This window comes from Leuresthes tenuis, unplaced genomic scaffold (genome assembly GCF_036924035.1).
Source record: "Leuresthes tenuis unplaced genomic scaffold, fLeuTen1.0.hap1 SCAF_10, whole genome shotgun sequence".
Taxonomy (NCBI): domain Eukaryota; kingdom Metazoa; phylum Chordata; class Actinopteri; order Atheriniformes; family Atherinopsidae; genus Leuresthes; species Leuresthes tenuis.
This window is the reverse complement of record NW_027325364.1, coordinates 2,806,370-2,824,779: the sequence shown is the minus strand read 5'-3', so window position 1 is coordinate 2,824,779 and position 18,410 is coordinate 2,806,370. Positions and strand designations below refer to the sequence as shown.

Sequence of the window (18,410 nt, the reverse complement as noted above, 5' to 3'; positions counted from 1 at the left end):
CCATCATTCAACAGCTTTAATCCCTACCCCCCATCCGCTCCTGGAGCCCTCTGAAATCCCCAGGCTGGGGCTAAGGCAGACGCAGAGGGTGTGTAATTTGATTCAGCATGAGTGCTGGTTAAATGGGGCGTTTCCTCTGCTTTCCTGTCAATTACAATTGTCTGATTTCATTCTGAAAGCTCAACGCAAGGCGGGGGGGCTGCCGTTGGCCAGAGCCGCGGTGTCCGGAGTGCGGGGGGCAGTCGCAGGACGCCTCGTACAGTAGCGAGCTGACACCGGGGGGGAGCCTGGAGGTGAGGAGAGGCAGGGGCTTTGTGAAAAGCTGCACAAACAGGAGCACATCTGAGTGGAAGGGGGGGCAGTTAGAGCTCTTTCTCTGGTGGGGGAATATTTACATCATGTGGAAGGGGGGGGGGGGGGATTTATGGCAACTAAACCAGGTAACCGTTTATTTCTAGCCTAAACTTTCATTTTATTTCTGCCAGATTCAGTCTTTCAAATCTACTGTGTGTGAGAGAGAGTTTTGGGACAAAAGAGCCCCCCCCCCGCCTCCTGGAGTTGGGTTAGGAAAAGGGAAAAGGAGGGAGTCCTATTGGCCCAGCTGCATCCAGCCCCCTCTATGCTTGTAGCAGTGGGGTGGAGCACCACAGGAGCCCACCTCCCCCCCACACGGCTCCAGAGTCCCCACACGGTCCGCACCTGGACCGGCCCATTTGCCTAATTATCAATGAGCAGATCCAGGCCGTGTCCGAGCTCCCTGCAGCCCACGCCGCTGCCGGGCCCAGACAATGCGCCTCAAAAGCAACCGATCCAACTGTAAGCTTGGGGTGGTGGTGGGGGGGGCATAAAAGCCACTCCCAAAGAAAAAGGAGAAAGAAAGGAGGCTTGGCGAGACCTCCAGCTCAGGGTCACAGCCACAGTGTGCCGTGAAACACCTGCTCCTGCGCAGCTTTGCTAATTACAGGGGAGACAGCAGGCCCCTCGCAGCTAATGCTGTTAGCGGTGGAGACCAGGACTGAGGATTACTGATTTGGGACTCTGTATTTTACAGTGTCAACTATTTTAATCTGCTGCTGAACATTTTCCTTGTTCTTCTCAGCTTCTGTCCACGCGGTAATTCTCCTCCTTATTTACAGCGCACACCTCAGAGAAACGCCTGTTGACTGGGGGCTCCTGCTTTGTCCGACATCGTTCAGCGGCGGCGGCGGCGGCGGCCAAATGACCACACGAGACAATAAAGCGTGGTTAAGGTGGCTTTCAGACAAGTCCATCAGGGTGACGGATATCGAGAACTTGCCAACTGGATGAAATCCAAAGCTTTTGGCCTCACAAATTAAATCAGAGCTTTAAGCCAACCGAGGGTCCACATGCTTTTCAAGTGCCACGAGCAGCAGGCTGCAGTGACCAAAGTGTAATCAATGGCTGCTGGAAAACGGCCTTTAAACAGCCGTCCTCCATCTCCGTCAATACTAACACCAATAAAATGTAACCAGTTCCTATAAATAATTGACATCCTATCCCTTTTTAGCATTATCTGGTTTCTAAGACTCGAAGGTGTAAGAATCTGCTTTTGTACAGATCCTTTGACTGGAACCAAACTATTCACATTTTCATTTAGCCAAAATATTTTGGACCAATTATATTAAACCACAATCACAGTTAAACTGAAAAGGTTGAATTCACCCTCACATCTGCTCCTGGAATTTCAAGGTATGATTGACAATCCTATTTTAGACCAAGATGATTGTAAGGTGCAATGAAAATTCTTCTTTTTTTTTCTCCTTCTAACAACAATATTGACTTTCTAGGTCAGTCAGGTGCAGATTGGGTTCCTCAACAATCATCTTCTTCCTTCGATATAAACCCACTTCATGGTAAAATAAAAATTTGAATAATAAAATGTTCACATTACTGTCTACCTCTGCCTACACTGCGATTCATGAATGAAACCCAGCGGCAGTCAAAAAACTGAAAATGCAAGGTACTATACTTCTCTTATAAACAAAACTTTTATAAAATATATATGCATATATATATAAAAAAGAAAAACTTAAAAATATTTCTTATACTTTTTAGTAAAGCAAGCAGGGCCTTCTAAAATATCTGCTTGATTGTTTTTAAATTTTCTGAAAAACAAAACGTGTATTATAATAATAATCATAATAACAGGAAATAATTATCGAACAAACACTGAGAAAACTGAGGATAAAAACTGACGTGGTTCCTTAGGAGAATATTCGGATGGCCTGTGTGACCTGGGTGTGGCACATGGGGCACTCCGGGTGGTTGAGCTCACAGATTCGGATGGCACACTCCATGCAGAAGAGGTTATGGCCACAGGGCACCAAGGCGGCCGTCACTTTGCTCTCAAAGCAGGTCATGCAGTCCCGCACGGTGGCGGGCGGCGAGTCCGGCACCGGCAGGCGGCCGGGGAAGCCCTCGCCGGCTGAGGTGGGCTCGCTGTGGGCGCGGCGGGCCTGGGCATGAGGTGAGCCGGCGACCGGCACGATGCTGGTGACTGAGGAGCTGTTGGTGGGCTCAGGTAGGCCGGGGGAGAGTCTGGTCAGGGGCAGCGGGAGGCCGCCGAAGCTTTTGGAGCGCTGCTGGGCGTAAAAGGCCACCTGTTTGGGGTAGTCGGGGTCGCCCCAGCTCTGGGTGCCCTCCGATCCGAAATAAGAGCAGGGCTTCTCTCCGGAGCTGGAGAAGTTGCCCTTGCTGTAGATCCCCCCTCCCTCCCCGCCGCCTCCGTTGCCCCCGCCAACCATTGCATCTGAGAAGTTCTGGCGGTAGCTGCTGGTGAGGGGCTTGCGCTGGCCCCCCTGCAGCCCCCACACCTGCTGTAGCCGGCTCTCCAGACCGCCGCTGCTGCCCGCCGGGCTGCTTCCGCCATTCGGCCCCAGGCAGTCGTTCTCGTTGTTGTGGTCGTGCAGGCCCCCCGTTCGAAAGGCGATGTGTGCTTCTATCTCCTCGCGGGCCCGCTCGGCGTTGCTCGGGGATCCGGTAATTTCAAACACGGGGTCACGGTCTCGACTGGGCGTGACGATGTAGGTGCAGGTTTGCTGCTGGATGCGCTTTATGGTGGAGCCTTTGGGCCCCACCACCAGCCCCACCACACGGTATGGCACTCTCACCTGAATGGTGGTCTGACCCGGCAGCGGCGTGGGCGGGGAGCCGCTGAAGGACACTCCCAGCTTGTTGCGGGAGGCCCGCAGCATGGAGAAGTGCTCTGCTGCAGAGATGATTTCACGGCGGGCCAGTGCAACATCCTCCTTGCGGCCCGTGATTAAGAACACGGGCTCCTCTCCTCGGACGGGCGTTTTGATGTAGGTGTTGGTCTTGGCCCGCAGCGCTTTGATCTTGCAACCTGCAGAGACACCAAGAAGCATTTTTAATAAGTAAACACGGCGCTCGGCTTCACTTTTCTGACACTCAAATCAAGCGGAAGGGTCACAGGCAGGAAATGAAATGAAGTGAATCCCCAGCTCGCCTTTGTTCACAGTAAAGTCAGATATTTGAACGGTTTAACTCATTATTATGCAGATTTTTACAGGCGAATGACCGCCATGATTTACGAGCTTTAAAGCACTAAAGCATGGGAGTGTTCAGCTGTTTCTCTGCTCTAAATCACAACTTTCCAAGACATACGTGCACACATGAGAGCTGGAACGGACGCAGTATATTTTCACTCTGCTACTGAGCAATTACCTCCTGACCTCTCCGTGAACATGCACGAAAACACAGCCAGCCCCCCCCCACGTGCTTCATCCTGGGCTCCTTATAGCTGCACATCAGCCCCGTTTTTGACCATTATGGCACATTTTCTCCATTAAATGCTTTTAAGACGGGATCCCAACACGAGTGAGTGCAGGTTGATGCTATTTCACGACAAATTGACATGAAACAGAACAGGATATATAGTGTTTCGGTTATTATTCGGGCACATTTGAGGTCAAGAAGGTAAGAAAGGACGAGCAGTTCTGTTTATACTGCACTCCATCAAGAATGCATTAATCCTTACTGGGGTTAGCTTTCATTCATTCATTCATTCCAGCAGCTTCCTCGTTATTAGTTCCCACATTTATTGACGAGTGCCTTTCTCATCTCGAGCACCTTTTAAACAAGCCACAGTTGGACAACCGTGAGGCGTCCCTTCAGAAAAGCATCCCGATCTCTTTGTAGCACGCAGCATGTGACGGCATTAAGCTGCTGAAGATCACAGCAGCAGGTATGAAAATGTTTGGAGACACCAGAATCTGAGGCAGGATATCTGCCTGATGCCGCCACACAGGCCCACTTTGTTCAGGAACAGCTACTTCCCAGGAAGCAGCGGTACAGAGAGGAGGATGGTGATACTCAGAGGGGTTAGAGCTGCTCATGCCCCAATTCTGAAAATGCCCTCCAAGGCCACTGCTGGTATTAGACTAACAGACCTGTCCGTGGCACAGGAGCCAAGGGCCTTTTTCCAAGCTACGTTTTAAAATTTAATGACTCCAAATTAATGTCTTAATTATAGAATTATCCACAAACAAAAAAATGAACAAAGCTGATTTAATCACAAGCAGAAATTAAGGTCACTGGAGACAGATTTGTTTTCAGCTGCTAAACTGTAGCGCGCGCGAGTCAAAACAAAGCCACGCTTTATGGAAGGAGCTCCAGAGGATGGTGCAAGAGCAATCAGTGGCTGCAGCTCTGATAGGAGAAAGCAATCAGCGGCATCATGACAGGAAGCTCCATTTGCCAGCTTCACCAGACGGGCCGTGATGCGTGGTGCTCAGAGGAAGGGGGTGTGCGCGCGGTGCCAACTCATGAAGGGCCCCAATCAAACGCGGTTCGCCTCAAATCCCCCCAAATCAGCACAAAAAGGATCGCTGCACCGGATCCACCCCGCCTGTCCTCGGTTACCCCATTAAAATGCAAAACTTACACTCCAGAGTAAAGAGAAGGAGCTGCAGCGCGAGCACATTACTACAGCAGAGGAGAAAGAAGGGGGAGTGTCCGGAAGAGGAGCCATCTCAGCTCCTCCGGCCCCCCAGTGACATTTCTGGAAACCTGGTTGTTTTTGTTGGGAGATAAATCAGGATTTACTGATGGAACCTCGCCCACCCTGCAGGACCCCTCGTGCCAGACAACCATGTGTTATTGAGAGCGTGCAGTGGAGTGGGGCTCCTTGTGCTGAGCTCCAAGGCGTGACTCTCATTCAGCTTTCAGGCGCGCGGTCCCTGCCCCTCTCAGCCACGAGCTCATCACGGCACCGGAGAATGGGAGCAGCCACATTAACGCCACCGCCCGATCAATAATCTGCTCCAGTGTCCTCCTTTCAGACCAACTTCGCCGCTGCTTCATTGTGCACAAACACACAACTTGGATGAAGTGGAAAATCGCCTCGAACAACGCAAACAGGCTTTTAAAAGGCACCGCAACTTCTCGCTGAGTCACCCTTTTGGACCATCCCGCGTGCCAAACAGTAACACAAGTGTGTTAACGCGCCCCTCCCCTCACCTCACACCTTTGTTTGACAGCTGCTGTCACTCACATCCAGCTCTTTGTTCAATAAAACCTCGAACAGAAGGAGAAAAAACTGGGCCGAGCCCGCATTGTGTCTGGAATTAAACTTTCCTCCACATTTAAGGAAAGAAAAGCCCACAAGGTGACCACGTTCGCTCCTTTGTCCAATTGTGTCACCGGGCCAGTGCGCAACATAAACAACAAGCCGAATAAAGGGGGAAAACATCCTCCAAAGCGGAGTCCAAACGTCTAATTTAGCTTATCTTCGCAGCGATCGGCTCAAAGTGAAAGACATTCCTCTCCTCGCCAGCTGCACGTTGCCTTTTTGAACAGTCTGGCGCGTCTCAGACGACAAAGGAAGCAAGTGCTCTCCCTGCTCCAGTGTGTGTCTGAGCGCTGACATTGATGGCGTGGATGTAGAATAATTCGCCCAGGAGGGAACGGGGCTCTCTCCCTCCCTCCTGCTCGCGTCTGTGCGCAAATTCACTCAAAAACAATAAATGAACACAAAGCGGCGAGCGGATCGTTTCAGGCTAATGATGAGCACGCGAGAACTTGCCACATTTGTAGCAGAAAAAGTGGGAGGCTGATGTCTCGGAGGGGGGAGTACAAAAAACACGCGAGCGCACACACACACACACACACACACGCACACACACATACACACACCACTCCCTTTTCTTTGTCAAATAACACCAGGTAACAGTTAGAGAAGACAAAAACAAAGGAAAGCCCGGCGGGAGCACGCGCCGCCGTCTGCGGGATAAAAGCGCAAGTTTGCAGGGAAATAATTTGCAAGCCAGCCGTTTACCTTGTCTCCCCACTATTTCGGCCACATGTTCAGAGCTGGGCACTGGGACGCATTCTGTTATGTTGCAGCCTCGTCCTTTCGTCTCACTTGAGGAGCTCTCGTACAGGGCGCACAACTTGCTCTTCCCCTGCAGGATCGCCGTGTCTCCGCCACCCCCGACGTTGTTCGTGTGGTTGTGGTGGTTGTTGTTATTGTTACTTCGGTCCTGTACTCCTGTTGTTGGGGCTCCGCCGCCGTCCTCGCCTTCCCCGAGCCCCAACAGAGACAACTGGCCCAGCGCGACCCTGAGGGCACGGGAGTCGTCCTCCTCCTCGTCGGGCGGCACAAGGAGACCTTCGCTGCCGAAGCCGGAGCCGGCCAGATCCCCGCCGTAGCCCCCATTTTTCTCCATGATCCCTGCTAGAACCAGCAGGCTAGGCATGGCTAACAAAAGAGTGTGTGAGACAAAGACAGGGGAAAGAGACTGGAGAAACAGCACCCGTGCCACCTCCTCCTCGCCCCCTCCTCCTTCCAATCCCCCCTCTTTGCGCTAGTCCCTCCCATAGACCGCCCCCCTCTCTCTCCATCCGACAGACTCGGTACAGTAGTCTCTCTCCGAGCTCTGGTTAAACGGGACGCAAGGCCGTCTGCACGATAGATGGGGCTGGGCGAAGCGTTGCTCCACCCAGTCTGGTTTACACTGCTCCCCTCCTCGCCGAGACAAAACGAGCCGCCCTCCCGTTGTACCATTCCGTCTCAGGTTCGCGAGCATGTGGCAGCCCACACCAAGCCGCCTCCCGTCTCCTATAGAAAGGAGGAAAAATACAGTTTAGCTCCAGCAGCGCAGTCGCCTGAACGCAGACGCGCTCCTGCTGTAGAGCTGCAGCAGCCCGAGAGCCGCATTTCCCACACTTATGTAAGAACAGCCATCCAGGATGTAAACAGTTGCGTGTTTAAAGGCGCAAGAGCAGCGTGCACATGGTCATAGTTGTGCCCGTGAAAAGATGATGTCAACTTTTACGATGAGGGGGCAAAAACGGCGGCTCCCGCATGCAGCGGGCGGACCATCTCACTTCAATTGTGGGGGTAACGGAGTTGGTGACATTTTTTTTTTAGGGGGGGGGGGGTCCGCCCACCTCTATGTAGCCGTGCTTTGCGGCAGGTCACCGCGCCGCTGTCTCTGGCGCCGTTGCGCATGAGGATGTTATGTATAGGAGGCAAAGGGGGTGTCTGGGGTGGGAGAGGTGGGGGGGCTGTATACGAGGAGGAGAAGAGAAAGGGAGTTGTCAGACAGGCGTTGCAGACCCTATGCGGTGGGGGAACATCAGTAAAGCCCTCGCACATATCCCGTTTGAAAAAAAAAGAAGGTTTTGCAGCAGCTCCGGTGAACAAAGAACCGCGCCGCTCGTTCCGCGCACAGACTCCCCAACATGTCTGAAGCCACGCCGACGGCGTGCTTCAAGCCGGTCCGACACAAAGATTCCAACCGCAGTCATACAAATGACAATTATTATCAGTGTTATATAAGCCCGCGTGGCACATGTTTCCCCCTTTGTGTGGATTCTCTCTTCCGGCAAACTACCTGCAACTTAAACGGTGCCTTATTAAAAACCCGCGAATGCAAATAAGAGCAGAATATTTCCAAAAGAAAAGAAGCTCTGGGTTCAATGTTCTTTCTACTCTCAGTCAGCAGCAAAAACAAAGCTTTGAGCAAATGTTGGTGTAGAAATTACAATGCAGTGCTGAGCAACAACTGATGTCTGTGTTTTCAGCTTGGTCCAAGTGTCAGTCCAACTCAGGCTAAGCCCGTCCATACCATCTGTGCGTATGTACGGCGGCCTGCGAGGTAAACTCCGGGGATGCTCAACAGCTTCCCCCCAAAAAATGTCTTTAAATGTTTTAAACGACACGGAAGAAAATAGCAATCAAGTTTGCAGCTTGTGCACCTGGAGCTGAAACACACCGCTGATGAGGGGAGTATCCTGGTGTGTGTTTTTTGGATTCCCACTGGAGGTGTTTGATTCGCTCTGTGGATTGTTTGTGCATCCAGGCCCGTCCATTAATTGAAATGTATTTTTCTCTATCATATGTTGCCTTTTCCCACTGTAACAACTCCAAAAACACAGTCCTCCACGACAGCCCGAGTGTGGCAGCATGAATATTTTAGCTTTTCTAGTGAGAGTGCTGTTTGCCTTTCAATAACACGCAGAAGGGGGCAATATTAATATCCCAGATTTCCAAACGCAGCTCTGGAAATAGGAACAACGTCGCTGTTGTGATCAGATGTATTTACATGCATAATCAAAGTCTAGACGCACGCTCTGGGTGCCAATCAGGAAGGGGCTCGTTCCCCGTGGGTGTGTTGCAGATGAGGATTCACAGGAAGACTCGTGGTAGTGTGAGGTCAGGATTAACCCCCCCCCCCTCACCCCACTCCAGCCAGTCACATGGATGAAAAACAAGAGCAGGAGGAGAGCGGGATGGTCGAGAGGCCAGAGAGCCCGGAGAGGCCAGAGAGCCCAGAGAGCCTGGAGAGTCCGGAGAGGCCAGAGAGCCTGGAGAGGCCAGAGAGCCCAGAGAGCCTGGAGAGCCCGGAGAGGCCAGAGAGGCCGGAGAGGCCAGAGAGCCCGGAGAGGCCGGAGAGCCCAAAGAGGCCAGAGAGGCCGGAGAGGCCAGAGAGCCCAGGGAGGCCAGAGAGCCCGGAGAGGCCAGAGAGCCCGGAGAGGCCGGAGAGTCTGGAGAGGCCGGAGAGGCCGGAGAGGCCAGAGAGCCCGGAGAGGCCAGAGAGACCGGAGAGGCCAGAGAGCCCGGAGAGGCCGGAGAGCCTGGAGAGCCCGGAGAGCCTGGAGAGGCCGGAGAGCCTGGAGAGGCCGGAGAGCCCAGGGAGGCCAGAGAGCCCGGAGAGCCCGGAGAGGCCAGAGAGCCCAGGGAGGCCAGAGAGCCCGGAGAGGCCGGAGAGGCCGGAGAGCCCGGAGAGCCCGGAGAGGCCGGAGAGCCCAGAGAGCACAGAGAGCCCGGAGAGGCCAGAGAGCCCGGAGAGGCCGGAGAGCCCAGAGAGCACAGAGAGCCCGGAGAGCCCGGAGAGGCCAGAGAGCCCGGAGAGGCCGGAGAGGCCGGAGAGCCCGGAGAGGCCGGAGAGCCCAGAGAGGCCAGAGAGACCGGAGAGACCGGAGAGGCCAGAGAGCCCAGAGAGACCAGAGAGGCCAGAGAGGCCAGAGAGCCCGGAGAGCCCAGAGAGGCCGGAGAGGCCGGAGAGACCGGAGAGGCCAGAGAGCCCAGAGAGCCCAGAGAGGCCAGAGAGGCCAGAGAGCCCGGAGAGCCCAGAGAGGCCGGAGAGGCCGGAGAGGCCAGAGAGCCAAGAGAGCCCAGAGAGGCCAGAGAGACCGGAGAGACCGGAGAGGCCAGAGAGCCCAGAGAGCCCAGAGAGGCCAGAGAGGCCAGAGAGCCCGGAGAGCCCAGAGAGGCCGGAGAGGCCGGAGAGGCCAGAGAGCCCAGAGAGGCCGGAGAGGCTGGAGAGGCCGGAGAGGCCAGAGAGCCCGGAGAGGCCAGAGAGCCAAGAGAGGCCAGAGAGGCCGGAGAGGCCGGAGAGGCCGGAGAGCCCAGAGAGGCCGGAGAGGCCGGAGAGGCCGGAGAGGCCAGGGCCGGCCTCCACATGTGCCGCTGTGTCCGAGAGGTCGTCTGGCTCCATTAAAAGGGATCCGCTGGGAGCCCCAATCAATGCAAAGCATGGATCTGGGATAGTGTTTCCCCCTCTTCCACTCTGGATCTGTGAGTTTGGAGCAGCCTGACTGGTGATGCTGTTGCACCACATAGTTTTTATGACTCTGAATGGACCACAGCAGGTCTGGTTTCCATTCAGACCCACTGCCTGCAGCTCTGGGCTGCAGTTGTCATCCGTTTGCTGGTGTGTGTGTGTGTGAGCGACAGGATACTTGTGAAACCCAGAGAGCTGAGGTCATATTACTTGCACATAAAAAACCTCTGTGATCTTGACCATCTGGCCGTCACAGTGGTGCTGCTTCTCCCTTCTTCCCTCTAATGTAGGGCTGACTGGCATCTTTCTGGTTCTCTTTGTGCCAGAGCTCATGCAAATATTGCTTTCACCTATGGACAGTATCTGTCTTTCAAAGAGGACAGATGATAGGCTGTAAATACATGTCTGAGAGTCCCTAAAGGACATCCCTTTGACTTCCACGGCCAGATGTCCCTTTCAAGACTTTTCGTGCCCCGCCGCCACATGAAAGAGGCCTCAGCGAGCACAAAGGGAGACGCTGGCTGAGCCCCACGTGCTGATGCCACAGCGAACAGCCTCTTAGGGATGATGTAAGTCCTCATGCAAATGATACCACATCTTGTGCTCATAATCCTCAGAGCGCTGAAGTCCATCAGCTGAATAAGTGAAGCAGCGACTGCAGAAGCCACCGTTTGTGAGGGGGACTTTCCTCGTTTGTTTTTTGTTGTTAAAAGTTAGTTTTTTCTCCCTAAAAGGCGGCCACAGCACATTTAGTCACACACATAATTATGTACAGCCAAGCGGAGCAAAAAGCAAACAGTTTTAAGTCAACAGAGGCTGTGGTGGAGCACAAGCTGGAGAAGCCTGCTGCTGAGGAGGCTTCAGTTTTGCTCCTTTGATAGGTTCTGTTCACAGGGTGACCATCGAGCAGGAACCGGGATAATAAGACAACTTCCCCCCATATCTGCTCCGTCTTTGCAGTGAGTTGAAGTGAATCTCTTCTTCTGCTATCAGTGTGACTCACAAACATCCACCAAAAGTCTTTTCTGATTAATCTGACATTTTTTTCCACTAGCATTGGTCGTGAATTAGTTCAAATATGTCAGAAAATGGTGAAAAAACAGTTTCCAAATTGTTGTTTTTGTCTCTGTGAAGCATTCAGGCAGGAAAAAGGCTCCTAACTCAAGGGATGAACCAGTGTTGTGTCGACACAGAACAGACAACTTAGCAAAGAAGCCATTTTAAACTGGATCTTTAGGCACTTTGTGAACGACCTTCAGACATTTTTACGCACCGTATTGTTCAAAAGTCTTAATCCACCTCTCAGTTCATTACATTTTCCTTCCAAGCAGCCAGACTTTCTTATAATCTCTGCTTTCTGAAGCCCTTTCAGAGTTTTTCTTTGGACATTTTCTGCTTCTTCACTCACTTTAAGTCCTTGTACCTGATGTTTTTTCTTTGTTCAGCCACTTAACTCTGAGCTATGAAGCATTCAGGCAGAAAAAAGGCTCCTAACTCAAGGGATGAACCAGTGTTGTGTCGACACAGAACAGACAACTTAGCAAAGAAGCCGTTTTAAACTGGATCTTTAGGCACTTTGTCACAAAGACACATAATTTGTTCCCATTTCTTTAGCTGCATCTATGAAAAATGCCAAAGAAAACACAGTTTGACAGACAGAAAATAGGATTTCTGCAGCAACAAGGTGATTCCCAAAGAGCTATTAGCTGAAAACTTGGCATATCTCAGCATGGTGTGCAGTGTGTCCTTAAAACATTTGAGGAAACTGGACAAGTGGAGGACAAAAGAAGAAGTGTCAGGCCTAAAAAACTATCTACAGCAGATGAACAGGATCTGAAAGTGATGTCCTTAAGAAAGAGGAAAAAATCCAGCTGTGACCTGACAGGACCTGAGAGATGCATCTGGACCTTCAGCTGATCCATCTACTGTTGGCCCAAGCCTCATCAGAAATGGTCTCCATGGAAGGGTGGCTGTCAAGAAGCCGTTCTTAAGGAAGGGAAACAGGGAGAAAAGGCTGAGCTATGCCAAATGACACAAGAAGTGGACTGAAAATCAGTGGCAACAGGTCTTATGGAGGGATGAATCCTCCCCAGAGCCCGGACCTCAACATTATTGAAGCAGTGTGGGATCATCTGACAGAGAACGGAACAAAAGGCAGCCCACATCCAAAGAAGAGCTTTGGGATGTCCTTCAAGAAGCCTGGAGAACTATTCCTGAAGACTCCTTAAAGAAATGACAGAAAGCTCGTCTCAGAGGGTTCAGGCTGAGTTGTTTGAACATAAATATGTTTCATAAACTGCTGCAAACAGTTCCTGTTCTCCAGGAAATATATAAAGAACCGCGGGATGGAGTAAGATTTCTGCTCAGTATTAATAAAATCCTTTTATAAATGAATATTTAATCAGAAAGAGATGCATAAGCCAGTTGTTTCTGGGATACTTTCTCCTGACCTGCAGAAGAAGCTGAAGAAGCTGTTGACCAACACACACAAACACACTCAGGATGTTGTGATTGGGAGAGCTGCTGTCAGCTGGGAATATGAGTCAAGTAGTATGACTTCATTGCTTTTTACGGGTATTAGGTCATCTCTCTGCTTCACTTTCCCTGTTTCCACAGCCCCCCCCACCCCCCGCCTGCCCTGTCTAATCACATTGATGCTGTTCAGCCAGTGACACGCCTTGTGATGAGTAAGGCTCACCTCACCGCCTGCTTCCCGTACGGCGCCGATCTAACACACATCAAAAATGATTTTTGAGGTATTCCATCGCTTATTTTATTGATTATTTAGCTGCCAGTCAGTTGCCTGATGAAAGATTACACTTCTGCAGGAGATTCCAGTCACAAACTGCATCGCTTTTCATTTAAGGAGCCAAACAATCATTGCTTTTTCTAAATCAAACCTGATTTCTAAGGTTTTACTGCACTGTGACATTTGATTTGAAGGTTAAATTGAAACGCTGTGAGACCATTTATGTTATTTTTACCCATGTTCACTCCTCTCATTCAACTGGTTTTAAATCCATCATATTTACAGGCTTTTTTTCCTCCAGTGTAACCACAGAAGTGTATAAAACGATCTCCACTTGTTTAACAGCAGCAATAAAGCTGCACAATGAAATGATGCAATATCAGCTTTTATATTTGATACTTTCTGCTTAGTTTAGAATATGAACTGAAGACTTTTGCATTGAACAACAAGCTAAAGCTAAGTGCTTCAGCATATTTTAACGCTGCCCAAAATGCAACATTTTCCTTCTGTACCTGTTCCTCCGTCCCCTTTTCCACATCTCATGAGTGTTTATTTGGCCACGAACGCTTTTCAGGAGGAAAGAGGGGATAGTGGGAACTGCTAATCCACAGACCTTTGCAAGAGATCACCGAGTTAAATCCTGCAAAATCTTTTCCATGGCGCTTTTCTACCTCCCTCCCACTCACAATTCCCTACTTTCTTACCGCACTCTCGTCCAAAATGGTTGCAGTTATGCATTAAAAGTTCACGGCTCGGGTTAAAATGAATGTAAATGGTTCGGTCCTCACCTTACAAAATGAAGAGTTGTACATTTCCAAACATTTGAATGGAAATGGCTCCCACATAAAAAGAAAAATAACATAAAATAACATAAAAATGTTGCCATCTCACACTTTACAGGCTTGGATTGGGTCTGTTTTTAACAAGTGAACGAACAGAAATGTACGACACATTCTCTGGGCTGCGTATTTCGACTCCTCCATTGTACTTGGACTATAGGGCCCCTCTAACCTCACCTTTCTGGGAGGGTTATAGCAAAACAACCAGACAAAAAAATGAACGAACAGAACATTAGCAACAAGTCATTTGGCCCTGGGGAGCGGGGTCTTAATCTGTGGATTAGGCTTTCTTCTCACAAGTTCCAAAACTTCTATAAAGAATAGGAAGCCCAAAAGCATTTTACATGACTGTGCAGTTTTTATTTTTGGAATAAACACACATTTTAGCTACAGCTAATATTGAAAATCTAAAATCTTTAACATAATGAGTCAACTCTTAAAACTAAAGATACTGGAGTACAAAGTGCACGACTTTCCCTGAAATACAGCAGTATAGAAGTGGGCCTGCAAAGCAGAATTAGAGACAAGTTTCCATTTACACTTAGATCCATAAATACTGGGACAGAGACAGCTTTTTTTCTAATTTCGGTTCTGTATATTTCCATACATTATTTTAAATAAAACAACTCAGATGCAGATTTTCACCTTTAACTGAACAAAAAGATTTCATAAAAATGTGAGGAACTAAAGCATTTTTTTTAACACAATCCCTTCATTTCAGGGGCTCAAAAGTATTTGAAAAGTAACTGAAAATAAAATGAGTGTGTTTGTGTTGCACTTCCTCTGAAGTTAGAGGCAGGTAGAGGCAGTGTAGGTGTGATCAAATGCTTCAGATGCTTTTTTTGGCTGTTTTCTTAGTGAACTGCTTCATTGTGACCTTTAATTCCTGCAGACCGGCACAGTCTGAGGTCTGTGGTGTGTTCAGGTGTGGTCCTCGGGTTAGACTGACAACGGAGCTGGTTGCTCAGTCCTGCTCGTTTTCCCATTAAATCAGAGGTGAGGGACGGCTCTGATTGGTTAGCTCCGCTGGCCTGAACAGGCTCCGCCCACTGCTCTACGTTTCTGATGCCACTGAGTGCAGGATGCATCTTTTTTTCTTTCTTTAAGAATGACAAAATCTAAAATACCTCCACAAATATCCACAGACACCTTCTCTGTCATTATCTGGTCCGGACAGGCTGGGAAAACATTCAAACTCTGAGTTTCATGGACCCTTAAAGAGAAACAAACATTCAAAATGAAGAACCTGGATCTGATGTTTATTCTGGGGAATTCGATTTTTCCTGGAGCTCCAAACACCAAATGAACTCTCTTTCTTTTCTGACCTGTGAACACTGATAAAACAGAACACGGTTAAGCTGGAAAGCTTTTAAAGTTGGAAGAATTTAGAGAATATGATTCGTGGGGCAGATTAACAGCATTAATACCCACATTTGAATTTGAAATGAGCTGAATTACAGCTTAAAGCGAAATGATCCAGGCACATAAAAGATATCAAATCAACACATTGAAGACTTATTGCCCTGATAGCTGCACCTTCTTCCCTTGTTTTTTAACCTCAGCATTAGCTTATCTTCATTTGCAGGACGAATTCTTAAAGTTCCAGATGACGAACCGTCCTGAAAGTGCCGTGTGAGATCAGGACGAGCGACTCTGTGCTGTCATTTAGGAACATTATGAATCTAAACAAGCTCGCTAACGTGGGTCATGTTAAATTCATGCTCAGCTGTTACATAATGAGGTCACAACCAGGAAGAGCTCTGCAGAAACCGTCCGCTTGTGTTTGATTTGTGTTTAAAATGAAGTGGGAGCAGGGGGACGGAAACTGATGGCGCCATTCACCCCGGCCATCTGTACAGCTTGATAATGGCGGTCATGCTGGTATTGTTGCCTTGAGAAATAGCTGTATGATGCTCCCTGGCTGCCGCTGTAATTAAATTATCAATTCATATGGAAGCCAGCTCAGGTCAGCGTATCAATCACTGCCCAAGTGGAGTTTGTGAGGTCAGAGTGACCCCTGAGGGAAATAAATTCTACGGTTAGTTGTGAACCGCGCTGTGAAATAACACCATCCTCCTTCGGCTTGGAGAACAAACGATGAAATATGATAATGCTCTTTGTGGATGAGATGGATGGAGGTGGACCTCAGTCCCACTGAGAATCACTGACACCTCTGAGCAGAGGAAAACAAGCCAAACGTAGCCCAGGACCCCTAAAATCTGCCTTCAGAAGGGGGCTCTGAACAGCCTCCTGCAGCCTCCTGCAGACGTCTTGCACTTGCTTCTGCCAGAGCTTCTTCTTCTTCTCTTAAACTTCGGAGGAAGTATTCTTGCAAAGGCCGATTGTCGGCCATCTTCTTCCCTCTCAGTCGCTCTTTGAAACTGTGGGACGTGTGTTTTCTGTCTTTGTTCTGCGGAAACAACCAACACCTCTGCAGCAAAACTCGTTCTTTCTGTGCAAAAGCTTTCAGTTGCACTCAGTTCCTCAGGCATTAAAACAGCCCCCGACACCAGTTTCTACTGTTGGTGGAGCATCATCTCCTCCTGGTCTTTATTTCATAAAAAAATATGCATAATAAACACATTTTTAACCATCTATAAACATTTAGCAAAGATTAGCCTCTTCTTTTTCTTTCAAACTGACTTTAAGGTGAATCCCTAACCTACGACTGCAGTACTTTACACTAAATTATACACTGAAATATCCTAATGACATGACAAATCAGGTCATTTCTTACCACTTGAATGGTGGAGTTATTTTATTTGCACATTCAGCTCCTTTTTCTGCAGTTCCCTGCTAACTCAGGAGATGTGAACGCTATAAATCAAACAAAGATGAGTCTAATTCACATTAATCAAAGGGGATGATTTGTACTTTTTGCTTCTCTACATGAAAGGAGTTCTGATTATTTATTGTTAAAGTTATGTGAAACTCAGCAAAGATGGCACAAATATAGAAGCCGAGCACATGTTTGCATGCAGTTTGAGAACAATTCACCATGTTTTATCACAAAATGGGATGATTTGCATGTAAATCCAAACCTGCAAAGGACTTTAACTTGAACTGTTTCACTGTAATAACGCATCATTAGTCCAGAAGCCTTGATTAAAACATTTAGTGCGGTGATTTTATCCTAGAAAGGAAGTTTAAGTGAACTGAAATCAAACTTATTGTCTTGTTTGGGTGTGTGCACCTCCTGAGGTTGCTTGAACGCGCCTGCAGTGGCTGAACCACACATGCATTGCGGTCGCCAGGTGGCGCCTGCAGGCTGCTGTAATTAGCAGAGATTGGCAGCCTAATCAAGTGGGCTGATCTGCAGGTGGCTGCAGGCTCGACTCGGCTCGGTTCGGCGCTGCAACTCTCCGACATGTTCAAAGGAACTCCCCCTGACTGGGTGATATGAGGAGCAAGTGGACCTTGGACATTTTGAAAGGTCAGCGGTGACCGTGAGGAGGGGAGACGCGTGAGAAACTGCGCAGATTGAAGGTAAGAAGAGGAGCCAAACAGGTCGCGGTTTGAAGCTCAAACGTTTTTCCTTTGAGTCCCGCGGCTGTGCGCGAGCTTTTTCCCTTTTTAAGTAGGCAGTCAGACAGGGAGTTGAATCAGTTCATGAACTCTGTGACCGAATTTCTTATACAGTGTGTCAGCCAGTTGATGGCGCCTCCTATCTCCACTGTACTTGTGAATGGCTTGAAGAGAGACAGTTCAGCCAAGCGGGCTGCAGGGGGCGCCAGAGAGGCACAGACCGAGAGATCCAGGATGATTCATGAAGGCAGCAGACTGGAGTATAATATAGGCCTTAGTGTATATATACAGTGCTCACTGAGCACTTTAGGAGCACCTATAAATCTGCTTTTTCCATAAACGGATGATAAAAAACCGGCTGTCAGGTACCTGATCCAAACGTGTTGGATGAGCTGCAAACAGCAGAGGAACATGTGAGGAGCCAGGAAGAGAAATCTCTAAATGTCAACAGTGCAGGGGGTGGTGAGATGTGAGCCCTGTTTCCTTCCCATTCATTTTTAGAATCGGTCAATCGTAGTTTGAGTGCCACGACCTGCGTTGCATTCATTTCTGTCTGTGAACATCCAGTAGAGCTGAGAGGTACCGAGCCAGCCCTGATCTATTAATACACTGACTGAAAAACAGGAAACATGCTCAAACATGGATACAAACCCAGAATCTGAGGCAGAAACAGAGTTTTTTATCAGTTCTCAGCAGCTTTAAAGTGAATATCTGGTCTGAGCTCCTTTATTCTCCAACACAGCCTGAACCCTCTGAGACAAGCTTTCTGTCATTTCTTTAAGGAGTCTTCAGGAATAGTTCTCCAGGCTTCTTGAAGGACATCCCAAAGCTCTTCTTTGGATGTGGGCTGCCTTTTGTTCCGTTCTCTGTCAGATGATCCCACACTGCTTCAATAATGTTGAGGTCCGGGCTCTGGGGAGGATTCATCCCTCCATAAGACCTGTTGCCACTGATTTTCAGTCCACTTCTTGTGTCATTTGGCACAGCTCAGCCTTTTCTCCCTGTTTCCCTTCCTTAAGAACGGCTTCTTGACAGCCACCCTTCCATGGAGACCATTTCTGATGAGGCTTGGGCCAACAGTAGATGGATCAGCTGAAGGTCCAGATGCATCTCTCAGGTCCTGTCAGGTCACAGCTGGATTTTTTCCTCTTTCTTAAGGACATCACTTTCAGGTCCTGTTCATCTGCTGGAGATAGTTTTTTAGGCCTGACACTTCTTCTTTTGTCCTCCACTTGTCCAGTTTCCTCA

At 49.2% G+C, this 18,410-nt stretch overlaps 2 protein-coding genes across 2 annotated transcripts in view; one reads left to right on the top strand and one right to left on the bottom strand.

The window, feature by feature from the left end:
* Nucleotides 1-18,410, top strand: part of LOC140315936 (membrane-spanning 4-domains subfamily A member 6C-like) — a 139,479-nt gene that overhangs the window by 91,521 nt on the left and 29,548 nt on the right. The gene's annotated exons all lie outside the window — the stretch shown is intronic.
* mex3a (mex-3 RNA binding family member A) lies at nucleotides 7-6,766 on the bottom strand. The gene is made up of 2 exons (XM_072393546.1): nucleotides 6,317-6,766; nucleotides 7-3,364 (listed from the first exon to the last, which is right to left on the bottom strand). Exons 1-2 carry the CDS (start codon nucleotides 6,735-6,737, stop codon nucleotides 2,226-2,228), a joined length of 1,560 nt encoding a protein of 519 aa, XP_072249647.1. The 5' UTR covers nucleotides 6,738-6,766; the 3' UTR covers nucleotides 7-2,225.